This window comes from Suncus etruscus, chromosome 6 (assembly GCF_024139225.1).
Source record: "Suncus etruscus isolate mSunEtr1 chromosome 6, mSunEtr1.pri.cur, whole genome shotgun sequence".
In the NCBI taxonomy this organism is placed as follows: domain Eukaryota; kingdom Metazoa; phylum Chordata; class Mammalia; order Eulipotyphla; family Soricidae; genus Suncus; species Suncus etruscus.
The window spans coordinates 59,454,873-59,477,180 of record NC_064853.1 but is presented as its reverse complement, the minus strand read 5'-3'; the positions used below and the strand labels follow the sequence as shown (position 1 = coordinate 59,477,180).

Genomic DNA, 22,308 nt, shown 5'->3' with positions numbered 1-22,308 from the left:
AGTTTATTAAATAAATTATTCTCACTTAATTAATTTCCACATCTAAAAGCATAAAATAGAATTACTATTTAGCATGTCTCAAAAGTTTACCATATTTCTGTTTACTCGTATCTATTTTACATAGACATATAGATCATAGTCTAAGTGGGCAATAATATTGCATATCAAAGAAGGTAAAATTTTGCTGTATCTGAAAATAATTCAAAAATTTCAGTATCTGAATTGAACAAAAATGCAACACATTCTCTTTTATTTTGTTTTACTTACTTTCATTAAGCATCATTATCTACAGAGATATAACAGTTATATCAGTTATACAATGTTTCACCCCCACCACCAGTGTGATTTTACCCTCCACCAATGCCCTCAGTTTCTCTGCCATCCCTAGTCTTTTTTAAGCACATATAAATTTATGTTATATTGCTTGTTCTAACAAAACTTAAATGAAATGAAATAAAAATATTAGAAAGTAAATCAATAAAAGATAATTTGTGACAATGGATTGCTATTTATATTCTATGTAAATAAATCATCGAAAATAATTTAATCTGATTTATGATGTTTGCTTTAATTTACATAAATGTTTTCAATTCTGGTATCTAAATATACTGCATTAAATTTTATATTGTGCTTGAAGTTGTTTTAATAATAAGATATCTTTTCTAACATGAAAAAATATTTTTAAAATTCTGTATTAATGGCCGGAGCAATAGCACAGTGGCAGGGCATTTGCCTCACATGTGGGCAATGTAGGAAAAACCTTGGTTTGATCCTCCAGCATCCCTTATGGTCCCCCAAACCAGGAGTGATTTCTGAATGCATAGCCAGGAGTAGCCACTGAGCGTCACAGGGTGTGGCCCAAAATGCAAAAAAAAAAAAATCTGTATTAAGACATTTTGAAAGTTATCTAAAATAAGTAGAGGTTACAAATTTAAAATTTAGTTAGAATGAAGATAATTAATAACACTGAAAGGGAAAAATCTTAATAGGCCTATTAAAATGCACATTGTTTTATTTTAAGAAAATAAAATATCTATATTATATTTTATATTAAAATTTTATAATATATTTTATGCTATAAATATCTAAAATATCTAGAGTATATTTTATACTATAAAGTGTTAATACAAACAAGTTAATGATTGCAATAAAATATCTATAGATGTAAAGACACTGATAAAAACAATATTCATTATAATTCATATTTTAATTCTTTATTGAAAACATATAAAAAAAAAAAGGGCTTAGAGAGACAGCACAGCGGTGGTTGTCTTGCAAGCAGCCAATCCAGGACCAAAGGTGGTTGGTTCGAATCCCGGTGTCCCATATGGTCCCCCGTGCCTGCCAGGAGCTATTTCTGAGCAGACAGCCAGGAGTAACCCCTGAGCACCGCCGGGTGTGGCCCAAAAACCAAAAAGTAAAAAGAAAAAGAAAACATATAAAAAGTCTTTAGCAAGCTAGAAGTAAGAATACCTTTCTAAATATAATAGAAAGCAACCATAAACAATCAATGACATGTGCTGGAAAGTTTGTCTTGTCCCTTAAAGACTCTTTTAGTGCTTCTTGTATAATTGATTTCAAGACTAAGAATTCTCTTAGCTGCTGCCTGCCTTTGAAACTTGGATTTATTTCTTCAAATCTAAATAATAAACTAATTGTTTTTTATTAAAGAAGAGTTTTCTTTATAAGGTATCGTTTCATTGAGTTTTTTAGTATATTTCTCATTTCTTTTCTGGTTCATAGAGTCTTTTGATATATACCATGAATTATCCTTTTGATTTTTTCTGTTATTTTGCTGCTATCAATATTCTATCTTTGAATTTTGTCATTTTTGAGTATGATGTGTCTTAGAGGCTTTCTAGTTGAGTCTATTTTTGCTGAAATCATTCAAGTCCTTTGAATCTCATGCTAATACTCCTCAAATCTGGGAAATTTCAAATGAAAGTACTTGCTTTAGTGATTAGGCAAGAAAGATATCAAGGAATCCAGATAGGAAAGAGGTACCATCTATTGAAGGGCATCTTGGTTGTTTCCAGAGTCTGACTATTGTAAATAGTGCTGCAATAAATATAGGTATGAGGAAGGGATTTTTGCTACATGAATCTATTGTTTTTTTTGCTGCTGTGAACTAAATACCAAGCACTTATTAAGTGAGAAGTGAGCTCTATTTTTCAAGGATTTAGAATCTCAAACTAAAATAAAGCTAATATGAAACAAGAAATGAGAAATGGATTTTGTAAGTGTACTTTCAGAAAATATACTATAAGTCTGTGTCTTTAAAGCTTTGCTTTTTTGTTTGTTTGTTTGGCTGGTTTTGTTTTGGTTTTGGGTGCCTGATGATCAGCAATTACTTATGATCAGCGATCATTCCTGGCTCTGAGATCAGGGATCATTCTTAGCTGGACTAGTGACCAAAGCCAGATCTGCCATGTTCAATGTGAGTATCCTAGTTTCTGCCCTATCTCTTCATCCTCAGTTGATCTTTTACACATTGTAAAGTGTTCAGAATCTAAGAAAATGTGTTTATTTGGGTATATTTGGAGGTAATCTAACCATTACATTCATTATAGAAACTCTGCTCAAGTTCTTTATGGGACACCGGAATTTTATACTCAACCCTAACGTTATGCTGTAGAGAGCCAGAAAGCAGAAAATTTGACTTTGGACTCCAAAAGAACTATGTGACTTTGGAACTTGAACAAATTTATCACCATTCTTCCTAGCTCTTACTTGCATAGTGAGTATGTTGGCATCTTTCAACATCTCAAAGCTACATATACCCAAAGCACTTTCCCAGACAAGATCTCTGTGCTTTATGCTGCTCATTTATTGGGAAAAGAATTGTTTTTATAATAATGTTTTTACTATTTAAAAGGTAATAATGTTTAATTTTAGATAATCTAAAAATGTAGATAAAAATAGAAAAACAAATAAAATTAATCATAATCTCACAGAATAGCAAAACATTGCAGTTTCAAGCTACCAGCCATTTGTAATGTGATAAGACTGTTCACTTACTTAACCCTAGTCATGCAGTCTCAGCAGTTTTCTCCACTTAGTTTATTTTTGTTTGTCTTCTATGCTGATAATATTTTATTGCTAGCAGTGTTTTAATAAACATTCATGAAACAATTGTTAGTGTGAAATGTTATCTTATTGAAGGATGAATTCTTATATTGAGAAATTTTTCTTTGGGATGTGTTTGAGCCATATCCAACAATCCTACATATAGTATGAAGGATTAAACCAGGGTTGACTGCCTTTAAGGAAGTACATTTATACTATCTCTCATTTCTGTAAGATAGTTGTTGTTGCTGTTGTTATTGTTTTTCATATAGCAGCTATCCCTGGTGGTGCTTATTGGACAGAAGAACCCACCCTGTGATATTATGCCTAAGAAAGTAGACCCAACAATTCAGTGCTTGACCTAGGGATGCAATGCTATTCAGATTCTGAAGTTCTATAGAACAGAAGAACATTAATTCTCAGAGAGCCATGCAGGACTCTACCACTTAAGCTATTGCCCAAAACCCAGGTGAAGAATTTCTTTTTCTTCTTTTTTATTTTTAAAATTTAATTAAAACACCATGATTTATAAGGTTGTTCATAATGCAGTTGTTTTCCCCCACAGTTACAAAGTTGTTCATGATTGAGTTTAATTTACACAATGTACAAATCCTTCACTAGTGCCTATTTCCACCACCAATGTCCCCAGTTTCCCTGCCACCTTTTCTCCTTCCTTCTCCCCTGCGTGCCTCTGTGGCAGACATTCTCTTTCCCTCTCACTTTCTTCCTGTGTGTATGTGTGTTTCTCTTTTTTCTTTTTTCTTTTTTTTTTTTTTTTTTTTGGTTTTTGGGACACACCCGGCAGTGCTCAGGGTTACTCCTGGCTGTCTGCTCAGAAATAGCTCCTGGCAGGCACAGGGGACCATATGGGACACCGGGATTCAAACCAGCCACCTTAGGTCCTGGACCGGCTGCTTGCAAGGCAAATGCCGTTGTGCTATCTCTCCGATACCTCTCTTTTTTTCTATTAGATACTGTGGTTTTCAATATTGTCAAGTGAAGGGGTATTATGCATATCACTTTATTTCTTTTTAGGATCCAATTCTCGTCCAAAGTGATCATTTCCAACTATCATTGTCATAGTGGTCTCTTCTCTGCCCTACTGAGGACCAAGAGGACCAGTCCATGCTGAGAATATCTTGATAGTATAGTATGATATGAAAAGAGAATGGTTAAAAAAACACAGGAGTACTCCATCCTTGTTGAAAGCATTAAAAGAAAAAAAAAAACGATAGTATTAGGTCATAGGAATATGATTCAGTGGTTGAGCACTGCTTTCCATGTGTAGGCCAAAACATCAGTCTCCAGCCCTGTCCCACATTATTGATAATTATCTCTGACCCCTGAGATCTCCAGCATACTATGACCAAGTCTATGGATCTTAGACACCACGACAATGCTAATAACCACAATAACAATAAAAGGAAAGGGGAACATTATAATACCATTATAATTACAAAAGAAAAAGGAAACATTGTAATATCATACAATGTTATTCTAGTCATAGAGGTTTCTAATTATTATGATTTGGTGTTCATTTTGTAGGCAACTTTTATATTCACTGACTTAATAGAATGTATAAAATTACCAGAGTGTTCATACTTTATCCTTGTTTCTTGGGAAATAGAATTAAAAGTAGACAGAGTTAGTACATTTGTGAAATTAAAGACTCAGGAAAAGATACCTTAAATCATTTATAAATATAGGTAGTAATAATAGGCATAGAGTATATAACTGAATTAATGAAGGCTACAACATAATTACTTAAGTTACATCTAAAATGGGTTAGAGAAAAATAGTATTAGAGAAGTCTTTCTCAGAAGAATCAGCAGATAACTTGAAATTTGAAAAGTTGATTTATTCATCTAAGACTATAGGAGGTGGTTATAGGTAGGTGTTTAAATGTATTTTCTGGATGGAGAGTAAGATAAAATTGTACCATAATTTCCAGAATACTATGGGCAAAATATTTTAAAGTAGACCAGAAACTTGATTTCTGGAAGCAATTTGACACAGATAGGTAACTGGGGACAGATAAGAAAGTTGACTAAAATGAAATTATGAAGTCATAAAGGGTTTGGAGGCTCTGCCCATGGGTTAATCTTCATTCTAAAAACAAGATAAGTCATTGTAGAGCTTCCTCTTGAATCTGCTATGCATGTTAAGTTTAGCTGATTGTATGCCAGATAGTTATGTTGGTACCTAGCACTAACCCCTCCAGGTGAGGGAATCCCTTTGTACTACAAGGGACTGAGTGCTGAAGCACTTGTTTCTCATACTCCTTAGACAACTGTTTTTTTATTAGGAGGATAAAAGTACCAGTGGGCAGTCAGGATATAACAAGAACCACTACAAGAAGGAAAAGAAAATGATCCGGGATAACTTCTGAACTGGAATTGTAGCAAACAATCTTCCATAACTGTATGGTGAGGATGTAAGAGCCACCTTCAACACTGATTTGTGCTTTTTTTTTTTTTAACCTTTTGGGTTTTCCAGTCCTTAATATACTTTTAATATCTCTATATTAAATTCCTATAATTTTTAAATATTTTATTACTTAATGGTATATTCTTTATAGATATTGACTCATTAACTGCTTTTGTTTCAAATAAATCCTTTATTTTATAACTATCCAGATATTGTAGTGATGGAAGTAAGGTCAAAATCCTTTCATGTATCAGATGCTTTGATTATAAATAACATTTGACTATAATTTTATTGCTAGTCTTGGTAGAATTGTAATTGGGGTATCATAACTGTATCATTTATTTAAAACCTCCATAGTAAAATATGATGTCTTGCTTTTATCCTACATAATGAGTAGAACTTGAGGGTGTCATGGTAACTGAATAAGTCAGGAACTGAAATAAAAGTACTGGTGCCTTCACTCATTTATGGTATAGAAAAGCAAAACAATAAAAGAGAACATTTTCAATAAAAATAAACATTTAAACTCAGAACACAAAATTGTTGTTTCCAATAAAAGTTAAAATGATCCAATGGACTGTGCAAAAAGATGTCATTTTGGTGCTAGGTGTGTTGTGATAACATTGCTTTCCTAAAATGTATATTCTTTATAAATCAAATTTATCTAAATATGTTAAAATATAAAGAATTAAAACATAATTCTTAATCATTCTTTCTCTTTCCTGTTGTTCAATGACTAACAACTCTTTGTGTTGTTGTGAGGTCAGTTCTATCCATGGTCAGGAATCTGTATGGTTCAGCATATCTAACTCAGTCCTTATGAGAAACTTGTGCTCAAGACCCTGAGCCTTGTCTCACACATCTTTATTCCTGTAATGACCGAAGGGCTTGTATTTTCCTAAAATATTTCTGCAAAAACTATCATATTATTCCTCTCAGGACTCTTGGGATTCCAAAATCCTATGTATAATCCTGAAAATATGATAATATAAACATGTATGTGTGCATATTTGTTAGTCTCCTCATTATACAGGTAATGACGCTGTCTTTGTTTGGTGTTTAATTTATTGCCACTTATTTGAGAAACCTCTCATTTTTTCATAATTAAAAAAACTTCCTTTTTCAGCTCTATTCTTCACATGACTTTAAGTGTATATGCTGTAACCCAAGAATTTTAATTTGGCCGGAGAGATAGCATGGAGGTAGGGTATTTGCCTAGCCTGCAGAAGGTCAGTGGTTCAAATCCCAACATCCCATATAGTCCCCTGAGCCTGCCAGGAGCGATTTCTGAGTGTAGATCCAGGAGTAACCCCTGAGTGCCACGGGGTGTGACCCAAAAATCAAAAAAATAAAATAAAATAAAAATTTTTTCTGGACCAGATTGACAAAAAAATAAATATTTTATATAATTGGTGGTTAATTCATATTAATAAAAAAACTACCTATTGGTTCTTGCAGTTACTCTTTCTGCCAGTTCTGTGCCTATATGTTCATATTTACCTTTAATAATTGTGCTCTCCTATATCTACTCAATAATTTGTGTTTATTTGAGTTAAAAGTAGACTAAGTCTAAAGAGCCATATAGTGAAGCATTACATGTATTTTTACAGTCCTGTATAACTACTGAAATATAAAAAACAAAATTTGTTATATTTTCCATTTTGAACGTATAAATCAGTTTTACAAATGCATTCATAACATTGTATATTCTCCAGAACATTTTTACTTGAATAATTGAGCCTCTATACCCATTAAGTAGCAACTGGTTTGTTCCAGACTTAATTCCCTGACAACCACCATTGTACTCTCTATATCTAGAAATTTGACTCTGCTAGATGGCACTTATTGGTGGAATTATACAGTAGTATTGACTGGTTTATTTCACTGTGCACAATGTCCTTAATGTTCATTTGAGTATCATAATCGACTTCCTTTATTAGATCGAATAATATTAAATGGTATGTCTACATCACAGTTTTTGGAATCTATTCCTCAATGAATGTACATTTGTTTTGCTTCCTCTTTCTTGGATAGTGTGTATAATAAAGGTAAAAGTGCATTTTGAATTGTTTTATTCTTTTTTTATTTTAAAATTTTTATGACCCCCATACTATTTTCCATAATTATTTCACCAATTTATATCCCTCTGATAATAAACAAGAGTTATAACTCACTTGCTATCTTACCATAATTTGTTAGCTTTTTCCTTTTTTTTTTCTTCCTGGAATCATACCACAACCTTATAGGTGTTAGGTGAGTTTTTGCTGTTTTTAATAAAATATTGCACCAATAATATCTTCTTATATTCAAAAATAGGTTGGCTTGTATATGATTAACAACTAAATACTAACCTAAGTATTTGAGAAAACGCTGGATAAAATCCTAAATACCCATTTCTTGACTTCTGAACCGAATATTGACTCCTCACACACTCACAAACACATTTTTCCTGATTCTTCCCATTTTCAACCCATAACACGTTTTTTAAAACCTAGAGATATTGCAACACATATACATCTTTACTGCATTTAAGATGTTTTATTCATGATAAGTTGACTGTTCTAGAATATGTACTATATTAATAATTTCAAACTAAAGTTTGGAGATAAATCTTTTAATTTTTTTCAACAAGTTGGAAGGAAACTCAAATAACCTGCTAGGAATTTGCAAGCAAGATGACTAAGGACCTTATCTTATTAAGGAAGAATTTTATATGCTTTCAAAATAACTAGTATTTCAGGTTATTTCTTGAGGTAACCTCTTTTTTTTTTTTTAATCTGGGAATCAAGTGGCAATGCTTATCTTTCAAGCTCACACAGTCTCAAATACCCAAATACTTTCCAAATACATTTTCTCTCTGTGGACGGCATATTACTGATTTGGAACATTTATTTTTTAGATTTTTTTTTTAGCTGAACTTGAACTGGAATGTCTGAATCTTTTTGTTACATGTAGGTAAGACCTGTTTGAGTTTCAGTCATCTAGTTCCCAGCAGGATAGAAAACCTTTGAGCAAGGTTCTTAAATTCTCTAATCTCTAGTTTCCTTATCTTTAAAACAGGACTAATGTAGCCTGTTTGTAGGTCTGTTGTAATGATTAATTAAGTAATGGTGTTACACATTCCATGCATAGTATTGAAGTAATAGGCAGTTTAAAATGCAGTTTTATTTAACTCAGTTTATTTGTTATTTACAGGAATAGGATGATTTGATAGTCATTATCTAACAATAAATTTATAAATATGCCTAGTCTTTAAAAGTATTTTCTTAACCAGCCTAAAAGATGTTAAGTGTTCACAAAGACTAATCTGAATATCTCATGTTTTTAAAGAATTTAGCTATATTTGTTTTTGCTTTGTCTTGTTTAGGTGTATTTCACGGAATTTACTCCTGGATCTGTACTCAGGAATCACTCCTGAAGGGACTGAGGAGGGTAATTGTTCTGGCCGTTACAATAGCCAGAATCTGGAAACAACCCAGATGTTCAACAACAGACGAGTAACTAAAGAAACTGTAGTACATATACACAATGGAATACTATGCAGATGTCAGAAAAAAGTGAAGTCATGAAATTTTGCATACATCGATAGAAACTATTATGCTGAGTGAAATAAATCAGAGGGAGAAAGATAGACACAGAATAGTCTCACTCATCTATGGGTTTCAAGAAATAAAAGACATTATTGTAATAAAACACAGAGACAATAGAGATGATGGCTGGAAGGACTGGCCCATGATGTCAAGCTTACCACAAAGAGTAGTGAGTCCAGTTAGAGAAATAACTACACTGACAACTATCATGATGATATATATTGTCATATATATTTCAACTATATATATATTTGGTTTTGGGGTCACACCCGACAGTGCTCAGGGGTTACTCCTGGCAGGCTCAGGGGACCATATGGGATGTCAGGATTTGAACCACCAATCTTCTGCATGAAAGGCAAACACCTTAGCTTCATACTATCTCTATGGCCCCTCTTATTTATAGTTAAGCCTTCCTCCATATGTGGCCAAAATGGCACAACCACGTTCTAGAATAATTACCATTATACTTAATAAAAACTATTTATAATGTCTATTATGTCAAAGAATATATACCACAGGGATATACTATTTCTTTTATATTGTTTTGTGTGCTTTCACATAGAAATAAGTGTGCTCATGGAAGTTAAACCACCATTCTTACACTTGTGAAAAGTAGGAGACCTAAAGTTCTAACAGAATTAGAATACATAAAAAAGGAATAGTAAATCAGCCTGGTGAAATATAGAGGGTCTACTAATGTTCATTTTGAAAACAATTTAGAATTATATATCGATATTTGTCTGCTACCAGTCAAGAAAAAATACAGATTTATGTCCACACTGATTTTAGTAGCGAAAACATGATATCATTTAAAATGGACAAAATCAAAGCATTTCTTTTCTTCATTAGTAAATAGTATGTATGCAATTATAAAATAAATGAGACATTTCTTGGCATGCGCCATACAAAACTGAGTAGAAAACTGTGAGTTGCTGTAGTTTAATTAAAAGAGTGCTGCACACATATAGTGACAACAGGATTATGTTGTGTTGCGTGAGAGCTTGGACTCTGAACCACAAGGAGAAAATTCTGAACAATACTGGGAGATACTCCAACTCTCTAAGTTCCCTGAGTATCCAAGCCTATCTACCCTGGTATCTCAAAGAGTAAAAACATGCCCTCTGTCCCATGTATCTGCAGGGTCATCAAAGTCACAGACATGTATCTTTAAATCAGAATCCCAATGGGAAATATCACACTGTGGGAAAAGAAGCATTTTTGTAAGTCTTTATTTTTAGTTGCTTCTCCCATAGTAATGCACTGAAAGGCATAACAGTTTATATTGTACAAAGCATTTGAAGAAAGTACCTCAACTTGCTGATTATTTCAAAATGAGATTACAAACAAAAAAAGAAAATAAATCTTGTTCCTCAATAAAGGGCAAAATAACTGAAGACAGTCTGTTATTTACTTCTCTCTTTTAACATAAGGTCAGGAACACTTCATTTTACAAATAGGATTAACATGAACATAACATCACACAAGCTTGCAGACGACCAGCATAAAATATTGGGTACAGTTTTTAATCAGAAGAATCATGCTTTCATGAAGGAAATTATAATCATTTATACAATTGAATCAATTTCAGTATTACAAAAACTAAGTTGCATCTAGTCATATTTAGCTCATTAAGAAAAACAAAATGGAACCAAAAAAGGAATGTTAAGAAAAGCCAAACACCTTTTGGCATCCTCCATACACAGGTCGAGTCACCTTGGTCCTTGAAATTCAGAAAGGAGTATGCCTTTGATGTCCGAAAGTAGTGGCTGACGGGAACAGTGCTATTTTAATCAACAAACAATAGTTTGCCACAAATAAATACATGATACACGCAATACACACATAGAAATTAAACAATAAAAACAGTGACATGATTGTCTAAAATTAAGATGTTATTACAATGATTTGGCAAACATTTTATTAGTGTAGTGGTACAGTGGTATTGGTGATGAACAAGTTTCTTCATTGACTTTACCTCTTTGAGCACGGAATATCCATAGTTTACAATATACACATCCCATTTTCCCCTAGATTTAAGCAATGTACTTAAGAAGGCAAAAGTTAAGGGGGAAGAAGTATTCCTGTATCAGTTTCTATAATAACCGAGTGTGCATTTCATTGAACTACTTCCATCTTCAAAGGGTTAAATTACATAAAACTTTAACAAAGAAAAATTATCTCTGTAATTAAAAGCAACTGTTCTCAATCATGTATCAGGTGATCGTGTACATACACAAAAAAAGAATTCCATTTCTAAGGAAAGTTCATTCATATCAATGCTGCTTCTCAGCTGCCTCTCTCACCCACCCATAACCTAGGGTAGGGTGAACTGTTCTCTGTACAGCAAGTTTTTCGTTTTCATTGAATCACTCTAAGTTGCATTGATCCTCCCAAAGTCAGCAGCTGCCTTTGCTGTGCAAAACAAAATATTGAGAATAAATAGTTTCTTTTTTCTTTATTTTTTTTACTTTAATCATTCAGTTTAAGGTCACTAGGCTTTAAATGAGTGACCCTTCAGGTTTCTAAGGCATTCTGCTCAGCAGTCTTTAATAGTCCTACATGAAAGAGCCATGCTAATGTTGGACTTGGTCCCAATCCGGTCAACCTCGGAACGTCATACGTGGCTTATAGACTGGATGGCACTGGATTCTGCTGCAGCCCTTGCCATACTATGCCACACGTTGGAAGAACTATGGGATGTGGAATGGAGGGACTCCTTGTCGGACAATGACAACATCATAGCATATGCCTGGTATAGAAAAGAGACAATTGGTAAATGATATTTGAAAAGCCTCACTTTTTAAGCACCACCTATTAAAGAAAAAGTAAAATCATACTGGTAAATAATTAAAATAAAAAACACTCTGAGTAAGAGCACGAGCATCCCTTCCTCGTGTGTGTGTGTGTGTGTGTGTGTGTGTGTGTGTGCGCGCACGCGTGCAGTTATGTGTGTATATTTTTTGCTTCAATGATTTGGGGGTATAGCTGGCTCTTAATCCTTACAGGTCACAAATGCGATTTGTTCTATAAAACAGAAAATGTTCTGTATTAAGAGTAAATGTAATGTAGTAAAGGAAGAATGCCTACATCACTCTTGACCCCAGAGTATAAGAAAGATAGGGGCAAAGAAGGAAATAAATAGAAGAGGGAAGCAAGAATATGAGAAATAGAAGTAACAGGAGGAGAGACATCTGATAAACTGATGATGGGGGTGAGTGATATGCTATATAGCCAAAGCACATACTCACACTGAAATTATAAGAGCTAAACTACAATCACCAAATTTTGAAATGCAAGTATCATGGTAGAAGGTGTCCAGGGAGGGGACTGGAAAGAGAATGACTGGTGGAGGGAAGTTGACATTGGTGGTGGGATAGTGTATTGGAATATTATACTACATTTAAGACTAGTATATCAATAACTTTGTAAACCATAGCCTTTCTATTGATTTTTTTTCAAAGAAAATGTACTGTTCTATTTCAAATACCAACATGATTTCACTGAGAAACACAAGTCATTCCGTGTCTGTATCCAGTCTATTATTCTTGCATTTGTGTAAGTCACCAAAAACACTACTGTGTGATCAATTGAAACTATCTATGTAAATAGGAAATGAACCTACTTGCTAATACTGATATAAGTACAACGCAAAGCAGACTGACTGTAGGTTTATAATAGATAGTACTTTAGATGAAATAACTTCCTCAAAGTCATTAAACTAGAGAAGAGGGAGCATAATAAATCAATTTTATGTTTATTCTTTAAACTCAATGCCATTTTTTTAGTTACCTTCTATGAATAAACTATTCTATGCTGACACCTAAAAATCTGGAAATCTGGGTAGCTGAAATAAGTTCTCCTGCAAGAAAATAGCAAAATGCAAAACACAACAATGTTTTGACCTAAGCAAGTTGTGCTCTGTGGTGTGTTGAGCAAAAGATGCAAGGATGTCTGTCCTCTTTAAGGTAGTGTTCTCACTTTCCTATTATCATGTCAAATTCCAAATAACTGTTAAGAGACTCCTCCACTGGCTGCCAAGTAAAATATTCAAATGAAATGTTTGGTCTTGACTTGTGAGTGAACTTTTCACTGTTGATTTGCTATTGTTGGTCTCATCCATTGCTAAACTTGCTTGTCAAAATGCTGCTGAAGTGGAATCATTAAAGTTCTGCCAAAGACATTCCACTGTCTGTAAACAAAGACAAAATGCCTCTGTTGTTAAGCAGAATTTCATCCCTTAAACTTAGAGTCATGTTGAGACATGTGGCTGGTTTGTGGTTTCTTCCGTAATCATGGCATTTGGTTAGAAAATCTGCCCTTGCAGGCTGATTTTGATTTGCTGGGTTATTGCTTGAAATGTACACATTTATGGATGCAATTTGCCTTCTGGGCCTCTACAAAGTTTCAGTATCCATGTATCAGTGTTTATTAAGTATCTACTCTCTGTCCTGGTGAATCAAGAACAAATAATAAAGACCTGTATTTGGTAGCATTTATAGTATGGGTTAAGAAAACTTAAATTATCTTGTCTAATTTTAGACAGAAAATCATGATTAAAACCATTCAGAAAATTTGAACAAAATTCATTTGAATATATAAAAAGATAAAGGGAATGTGGAGAAAATATTGTATTTTATCCTAAATTTGAGATCTTGAACAAATTGCTTCACCTTTCAGGATTAGTCCCTTCTATAAAATGGAATTAATAGAAAAATAATGTGTACTATACAGAATTCTTAGGTCAATGCTACTGTATTTAAGCACCCTAAAAAATAATGGTTTTAGGACAGATTTTTTTTTTTTTTTGGTTTTTGGGCCACATCCGGTAACGCTCAGGGGTTACTCCTGGCTATGCACTCAGAAGTCGCTCCTGGCTTGGGGGGCCATATGGGACACCGGAGGATCGAACCGTGGTCCGTTTTAGGCTAGCGCTGGCAAGGCAGACACTTACCTCTAGCACCACCAGGACAGAATTTTACAGAGATATTGCATGCAAACATAGCTGTCATTCTATTAGTGGCTAGGTTTTGTGAATTCAATAACTCTAAAAATCACAGTGTAAATATTGGAATATATAGAGTATTAATATGGTAAATATACAGTACGTGTTTTTGGTACACAAAGGAAATAAAGCAAGAGTGCCCAATATGTGGTTGCTAATTAATAATAGTTGAATGAAAGACGGAAGTATATTATTAAAATAAATTTAATTAAAAAAAACAAAGGTCTGATATATTCAAACCTGACAATGGGCAAAAGAAATACAAGTATTAAAAACCATCAGCATCTCAAACCATTAGGGAAAAATGAGATATCAATAGTTAAAACCAAAAAAAAAAAGACAAATATAAGCAGCTCCCTCATCATTGTTTCTATATGAAAATAAAATGTCTACCCAAATAATATATTTTTAACAATAGGTATTGAATATTTGATTTTGATTTTCATTGGACATGAGTAGGAGAGATGTAAGTATATTTATTACTTATTCAACTTTACAATGGAGAAAATGGTACCACATTTGAAGAGATTCTTCAGTTCATGGAAGTATACAGCTCCACTGTTAGGTGGCTATTACTTTAATTCATAAAGAACACTTATTTTGACCACTAGTTATAGAATTTTACTTAAAAATTGACTATCACTTAAAACTTCATGCTATCATACTGGCATAATGTCTTGCCCATCCAAGGTGAGACATGAACACAGTTCTTAAGATCAATTATTATATCTCAATAGAAAGTGATTTTTCAATATACAAGGTAAGATGATTACATTAATTGATAGTTTGTAAGTTATAAAATGGACTAGTAGATCAAAAACTATACTAATCTGGCAAATAAATATAGTAATAAAGACTTTCTCCTTTATTATTGTCCTTAATAAATAATAAGATTAAATATAAATATAGAGATTAAGTAGAAAATACTGACTGGCTTGCAATACTTTTGATAACATTGAGGTGCCTTACTTGGTATTTATATTCTTATAAATTTATTTATATACTTATAAAACAGGACTTGCTTGATTAAATGTTAGAATAATTAAGTAATCTATAAAGAAACACGAATAAGATGGGACTAAATTTTAAGGAAGCAAAAAACAATGCAAAGGAGAACTTATTATAGAGTAGGGCTTATCACAGAAGTCTCTATACCTAATGCAGGGCATATTAATTGCTTTATTTTTTAACTACTTTGTATTTGGCCAGAATAATATATGAATATTTTGAGTAAAGCAGCTGAAACTGTTCAAATAATAGAAGATATAAAGACAGTGTATCTGCCTTTTGCAGTCCAAAAAATATACATTTTCATGCAAAATGTTACCATGATGCTGTACTGCAGGGAAATATGTACCTGTGATTTGGACTTTCTGTGTAACGGCTGTTTAAGTTCCTCCGGCACATGGGAAGTATTAAAAGAAGACAGCTCAGCTTCAGAATATTGGTTATCTTCCATTTTCCTCATTTTGAGGCTATCTGTGAAGTGCCTTATATGATCTAAAGCAGAAAGTCCAGTTTTATATTCTTCCTCTTTATACCTAAAATGAACCGAGACACAGTTTTGTTTTGTTGTCTTTTGGTTGACATTTTGCCACCTATAAAAGTTACTTCTCATTTGAATATATACAGCTGCCAAACACCAGACCATATTTGTTATATAAAGTAGTACATGCCAATTATGAGGCATTAAAATATTTGCAAATATTCAATCCTTATATTCTTGCTAAGAATTGCTATGATTTTTATTTCTGATAAAAGCATTAAAATCAATGACATGTTAATCACTAAATTTAATGGTGACAGAAGTCATGTTGAGAATCTCTAATTAAAATAACACCAGTCATTTTAATGACAATACTTAATCAGTACCAGCTTTCCATATGAAATCTATAAATATTCTCATTAACACATCTAATCTTTTGACTTAATAAATTGTGATCTAGATAGATTATATATGTATCTAATGAGGTAAAATTTATCTCAATATCATTTGCCTCTAAAAATAAATTAGAATTCTGAAATTTATTGTCTTTGTGTTTATTGGCAGTGTTTAAATAAATAATTTGTTATCTGTGTAATCCTCACCCTTACTTCCTAATTCAGGATAATCTAAAGAGAATGTCTTTACTTCCTTACATCTTACATTGATGGCATCGTATTTAAAATTAATTTGCTGAAAATGTCTTACTAAATGTTTGTGATTTATTATTCAAATTGGTCACTACCTAAAATATTTCTCTAATTTAGGCTAGTATCCATAAATTTATTTTTTTTACATATTTATAGAAGTCAATGAAACACTCACCTCACTGGAGATGTCTTGGAACTCATCTCCAGTGGACTAGTTTCTTCATAGTCATCCTCAGGGTTTCCTTCATGTAAACTACTTGTCACAGGTTCTTTTCCTGTTTTTCCAGTAATATCATTTTCTTCATCCTCCTCATCTAATAACACTTCATCTTCTACTTCTTCATCATCCAATAAATCAGAATTTTGACTGGCCACCAAAACTTTTTCATCCTTAAAGTGACTGCCATTCATTCTATCAAAAGAAAAGAAAACAATAGCAAATTGTTGGTTCCATCTTTAAATGTGAAATAAGCTTCATTATCATGCCTGGTTAAAAAAAAGTTTAGATTTTTACACTTCTTTAGCAAACATTTCTTTTCTTTTCTTTTCTTTTTTCTTTTTTTTTTTTTGTGTCACACCCAGCGGTGCTTTGGGGATACTCCCAGCTCTGCACTCAGAAATCACACCTGGCAAGCTCAGGGGACCACATGGGATGCTAGGAATCGAACCACCATCTGTCCTGGATCAGTTGCACGAAGGCAAACGCCCTACTACTGTGCTATCTCTCAGATGATTGTTCATCTTAAAAATATGATTGTTCATATTAAAAATAAAACTTCTGGGGGCTGGGGGGGGAGAAGAAACATTGGAAAAAAGAAAAAAAATTAGTTTTTTTACTCCAAATCAGTCTTTTGATAAACACTGTTTTTATAAAACGTATACAAAGCACATACTTTCTTAATTTTGAATATTAGATATTATTATAAATATTAGATATTTAGAAAACATATATTCCTGATTAACTTTGACAAAAAACTTTTGTTTGTTTTGTTTTTGTTTTGAGGTCACACCCTGCAGTGCTCAGGGGTCACTCCTGGCTCCATGCTCAGAAATTGCTCCTGGCAGACTCGGGGGACCACATGGGATACCAGTGATGCTCAGGGGCTACTCCTAGCTATGCGCTCAGAAATTGCTCCTGGCTTGAGGGACCATATGGGACACTGGGGGAATCAAACCTCAGTTTGTCTAGGCTAGTGCATGCAAGGCAGATGCCCTACTGCTATGCCATCACTATGGCCCCGTAATCTCTTAACCTTTTTATCAAAGAAAGATAGACTTATGTTTAGCACAGACAGAAATAATTAGTTTCCAGATACACTGCTAATTTGTTCGATTGTGAATGGTTTAAAATGTAATTTTTTAAATGAAAGAAAAATTGAAAGAACAAAAGAGTCTGCAAAAAATAGTAAAGCCAATATAATTACAGCAACCCATTTATTAATTGTGGTCTCAAATATGGCAATTTATGGGGATTAGATCATTGATCAAAAGTAGCCAGATAGGAGTTTGGGGAAGAAATTAGGTGACTCAATCTTTTATACTTCTGTGATATTTAGACATGTTGAAGCCAGATGTTACAACTCAAAAATCTCCAATAAAAGATAGAATATATCAATAGGCATCTTAAAAGCTAAATAGTCATTTTTTCAGTACTTATTTTTATCACTTAACCATCACTACCAAAATGTAAGGTTGTGATTTTCTGACATATCCTTACTACTTCTACATCTGACCATCTGCCTATATAACTCTGTCTCTCTCTACATATCTGTCTCTGTCTTTACCTTTCTGTACATCTTCTCTTGCTTTGTTGTACACATGTATGTGCATTTACACACACAGAAAACAAGATTCTTTCAGCTGGACAAAGCCTTAACAAATATATGATAACTTAGAATGGTCACATAGGTCATTTCTTTTTTTAATTCCCCTAAATAAACTTCTTTTTTTTTTCTTTTTTTCTTTTTTTTTTTTTTTGGTTTTTGGGCCACACCCGGTGACACTCTGGGATTACTCCTGGCTCTGAGCTTAGAAATTGCTCTTGGTTCAGGGCCAGAGTTAGAGCACTGTGATAGGGCATTTGCCTGGCACAATGCTGATCTAGGACGGACCTTGGTTCAATCCCCTGAAGGAACAATTTCTGAGTGCATAGCCAGGAGTAACCTCTGAGCATCACAGGGTGTGGACCAAAAAGCAAGAGAAAGAAAAAAAAAAAAAAGAAACTGTGATCCATGCTGAGTAAGCCACGTGCAAGACAAAAGCCTTACCACTGCGCCATCGCTCTGGTCCCTAGATAAACTTTTATACAAATTGAAGAAGAGAAATGGGCATTAACTTTTACTTTTATTGTGAAGAAAACTTGTTTATTTAAAGCTTCCTTGATGATTGCTACCTATGATAATTTACGTTGACTTCTAAAATAAAAAACTGACATCAAAAACTTTGATTTAGATATCAAAAACATTAAATATATTAGTGTGATAAATGTAATTGTACTGTCAGTATTTTATGTTAAAATATTAAAGTGTCCCTAAAGCAGAAATCTAATTAAATACATTTTTGGATAGTGATGTTCAAAAATATTTAGTCATCAAAATCAGATATTTAATTATATTGTTAATTAAGAAAGAAAAAACTTACTAGGTTTGGGAGAAAATTTATTTAACTTCACATAAAATATCAAACACTAGGTAAATATTATTTAATTTTTTCAGCAGCACTAAAAGAATTGTTCTATAAATTAAACTACATTTGCTTGATATTAATATTTGAGGCCCCTGGAAACAGAGATAATCAGACTTCTGGAACAAATATGCCAGAAAGCATATTTGATCTCACATTCTGTAGTAATAGAATCTTATTAAGAATTCCCAAATAGGGGCCGGGCGGTGGCGCTGGAGGTAAGGTGCCTGCCTTACCTGCGCTAGCCTAGGAGACGGACCGCGGTTCGATCCCCCGGCGTCCCATATGGTCCCCCAAGCCAGGAGCGACTTCTGAGCGCATAGCCAGGAGTAACCCCTGAGCGTTACCGGGTGTGGCCCAAAAACCAAAAAAAAAAAAAAAAAAAAAAAAAAAAAAAGAATTCCCAAATAAATTCTATGTAATATATTTTGGTGATACTGACTGTGTATTTAATATATAAATTTTATTTAAAGAAATATATGTGCAAATAATACCAGGTACACAACAATATAGGCACATATGATATATATCTAAAACATAACAGCAACAACTATTGACTGATAATTCAACTAATATCATTAATTTCTTTTCTACTTTACTTGTTTTTTGTCCTTGTGACTTTTTTTTTGTTCCTAATGATAGCAGGAAGGACAGTAAGAAATTACTAGTTTTCTTGTTTATTTGTTTATTTTGTGGTATTGATGGGATTAAAATTAGGAGTCATGTGTTATAACAGGAGCTGCACATCCAATCTTCTACATGGGCAGTGTTTATAAGATATTTTAATGAACTATTAAGATATATGGACAAAGAAAGTCTTGGTAATAAAAAAAAATGGGATTTGAAATCAATAGCCTAAGTTGAATCCATTTATGTGGCTCAGGCAAGTTATTCAACATTCAAAATTCCTTCACTGATAGAATTAATATTTGCCACTCTTAAGTATGGCTATCATGATAAATACACATGAAGTTCTTAGAAGAGTATTTGGCATTCAATCTACAGAAAATATATAACAGCCATGGAAGAAATAATAGTGTTGCAAAGTGAAAGATGGCAAATGTATCTTTCATTTCATTTTTCACTTCCATAAGTGAAAATATTTACTTCCAGAAGTTGTAGTCCTAGACAAAGAAGAAAATAATCTTTACCTTTCCTCTGTATTTCTGGGAGATTGGCTGCCATGGTTGCTATTTCCAATAAAATTTCGAATTTCTGTAAAATAAGCATCTTCTTTATCATCAAGAATTGCACCTGTGCTTTCCAGTTCAGAATGAGGTGATGATGTTGCTGTACCTGAGAGAAAAGAAAGTCTTATGAAAAAGCATAGTGTTTAAGTGAAAACTTATTTTCAGCCTCATTCTTTTGAACTTGATACATATCCATGTTGTTTCCTAAAATAGACTTTTTTCTTTCTTTACTTTCTTTTCTCCTTCCTTCCTTTCTCTTCTTCCTTCCTCCCTCTTCCTTCCTCTCCCTTCCATCCTTTTTCTTCTTTCTTTCTTTCTTTCTTTCTTTCTTTCTTTCTTTCTTTCTTTCTTTCTTTCTTTCTTTCTTTCTTTCTTTCTTTCTTTCTTCTTCCTTCCTTCCTTTCTTCTTTCTTTCTTTGTTTCTTTCTTTCCCTTTCTTTCTTTCTTTCTTTCTTTCTTTCTTTCTTTCTTTCTTTCTTTCTTTCTTTCTTTTCTCTCTCCTTCCTTCCTTCCTTTCTTCCTTCCTTCCTTCCTTCCTTCCTTCCTTCCTTCCTTTCTTTCTTTCTTTTTTCTTTCTTTCTTTCTTTCTTTCTTTCTGTCTTTCTTTCTTTCCTTCTTTCCTTCTTTCCTTCTTTCTTTCTTTCTTTTTTCTTTCTTTCTTTCTTTCTTTCTTTCTTTCTTTCTTCTTCCTTCCTTCCTTCCTTCCTTCCTTCCTTCCTTCCTTCCTTCCTTCCTTCCTTCCTTCCTTCCTTCCTTCCTTCCTTCCTTCCTTCCTTCCATACCTAGTGGTACTTAGGGCTTATCCCTGATTCTGTACTAAAGGATACTGATTAATGGTGCTCGGTGGGTCATATGCTGTGCCAGTATCAAACTGGGGCCATCCCTGTGGAAAGCAAGTGACTTATCCCCTGTACTTGTCTCTCTCATCCTTCTTGGCAATTGAATGCAAATTCTAGGAGATAAAACCTCTCACTTTACGAAAAATAAATATGCAGAATAGAGGAATAATTAGAACCTGGAATAATAAAATACAGTCTCTTAAAATGATTTTCTCTGGTTTCCTCCTATATTCACTATGACATGGAAATATTTTTATTCATACAATTGATAAGATAATGCAAATTATAAAATATCTAAAATAGTTTCTGCCAAAATAAACTATATAATAAAAGAGGGTTGCGGTAATTATGTATTGATTGTCCCTGTGTTAAGTATTCTACTAAATAAAAAAAAATCCTTACTAAAGAATGATTCAACATTCTGATTTGACGAACTAAGTTGTGGGTAGACTCTAAATATTATAGCCTATTGTTATTAAGATAACAATACATGACCTGTAGATTACAAGATGATATCAATTTGAACCTATACAATTCAAACCTAGCTGAAAAAAATTCTAATATTTTCTTAAATAATTCTAAATAAAAATTATAGTAGTATGCAATAGAGGTGAATGTAGCATGATCATACAGAAAGTCTGACTAGTTTTGAATGTGGAATAGACTTCTATCTCTAAACTTTTATTACAGCATTTTGGCTTTAATTAACAGTTTAAAGTTGTAAATTATAGGTTAAGAGCATAGGCAATGTGCCTTCATGGTGGAAAAACCTTGATAATAAAATAATGTTCCTTATGTGTTTATTGCTTTAAATAAACCTTTTTGTTGTTCTTAAAGCTTCTTTTCCTAAGCTCCATGTTCAACTCTATTCCATCCCTAAGGTATTTTTTGTTTCTCCAGAAATAAATTATGGCCACAAAGTTTGGATCCATACACACATGCTGGTTGGCAATTATTCATCAATAGCCCATAATCTAATTCTTATTAAGCCAAAGGCTACTATGTATTGAACATACAAACATGTATTGAACTTATGTTGCCACACAAGTTTGCCAGAATTTGTGAACAAAATCATACATTCATAGCATTTTCTTTGGATCACTCAGATCATATGAGTAATCTTCACTGTAATATTTAAAAAAATCATGAAGTGTTTCTGAATAGTAACCTTTCTGTGATATTAGTTCTGATATCTATGTTAACATTCTATTCAGAACATGATATTCTAAGGCAGCCATTCTGGAAATCCTACTATGCCTGAGGGTCATAATCTCTGCCAATAGTTTGAAATACTGCTCATTGCAATTTAGGAAATCTTGATTCATAAGTCTCCTGTGAATTTGAGTCATGCTTTTTTTTTCTTTGCTTAAGATAGTTCA

The 22,308-nt window shown here is 33.1% G+C and overlaps 1 protein-coding gene across 1 annotated transcript in view; it reads right to left on the bottom strand.

The window, feature by feature from the left end:
- Window positions 1-11,436: 11,436 nt before the first annotated feature.
- Window positions 11,437-22,308, bottom strand: part of LOC126010834 (histone-lysine N-methyltransferase MECOM-like) — a 66,508-nt gene continuing 55,636 nt past the window's right edge. The window contains exons 13-16 of the mRNA XM_049774440.1: window positions 20,052-20,196; window positions 16,394-16,630; window positions 15,443-15,626; window positions 11,437-11,832 (exon numbers count right to left, since the gene is read on the bottom strand). Coding sequence (XP_049630397.1) covers window positions 11,698-11,832; window positions 15,443-15,626; window positions 16,394-16,630; window positions 20,052-20,196 — 701 coding nt within the window. The 3' untranslated portion in view covers window positions 11,437-11,697. The remainder of the gene's footprint in view (window positions 11,833-15,442; window positions 15,627-16,393; window positions 16,631-20,051; window positions 20,197-22,308) is intronic.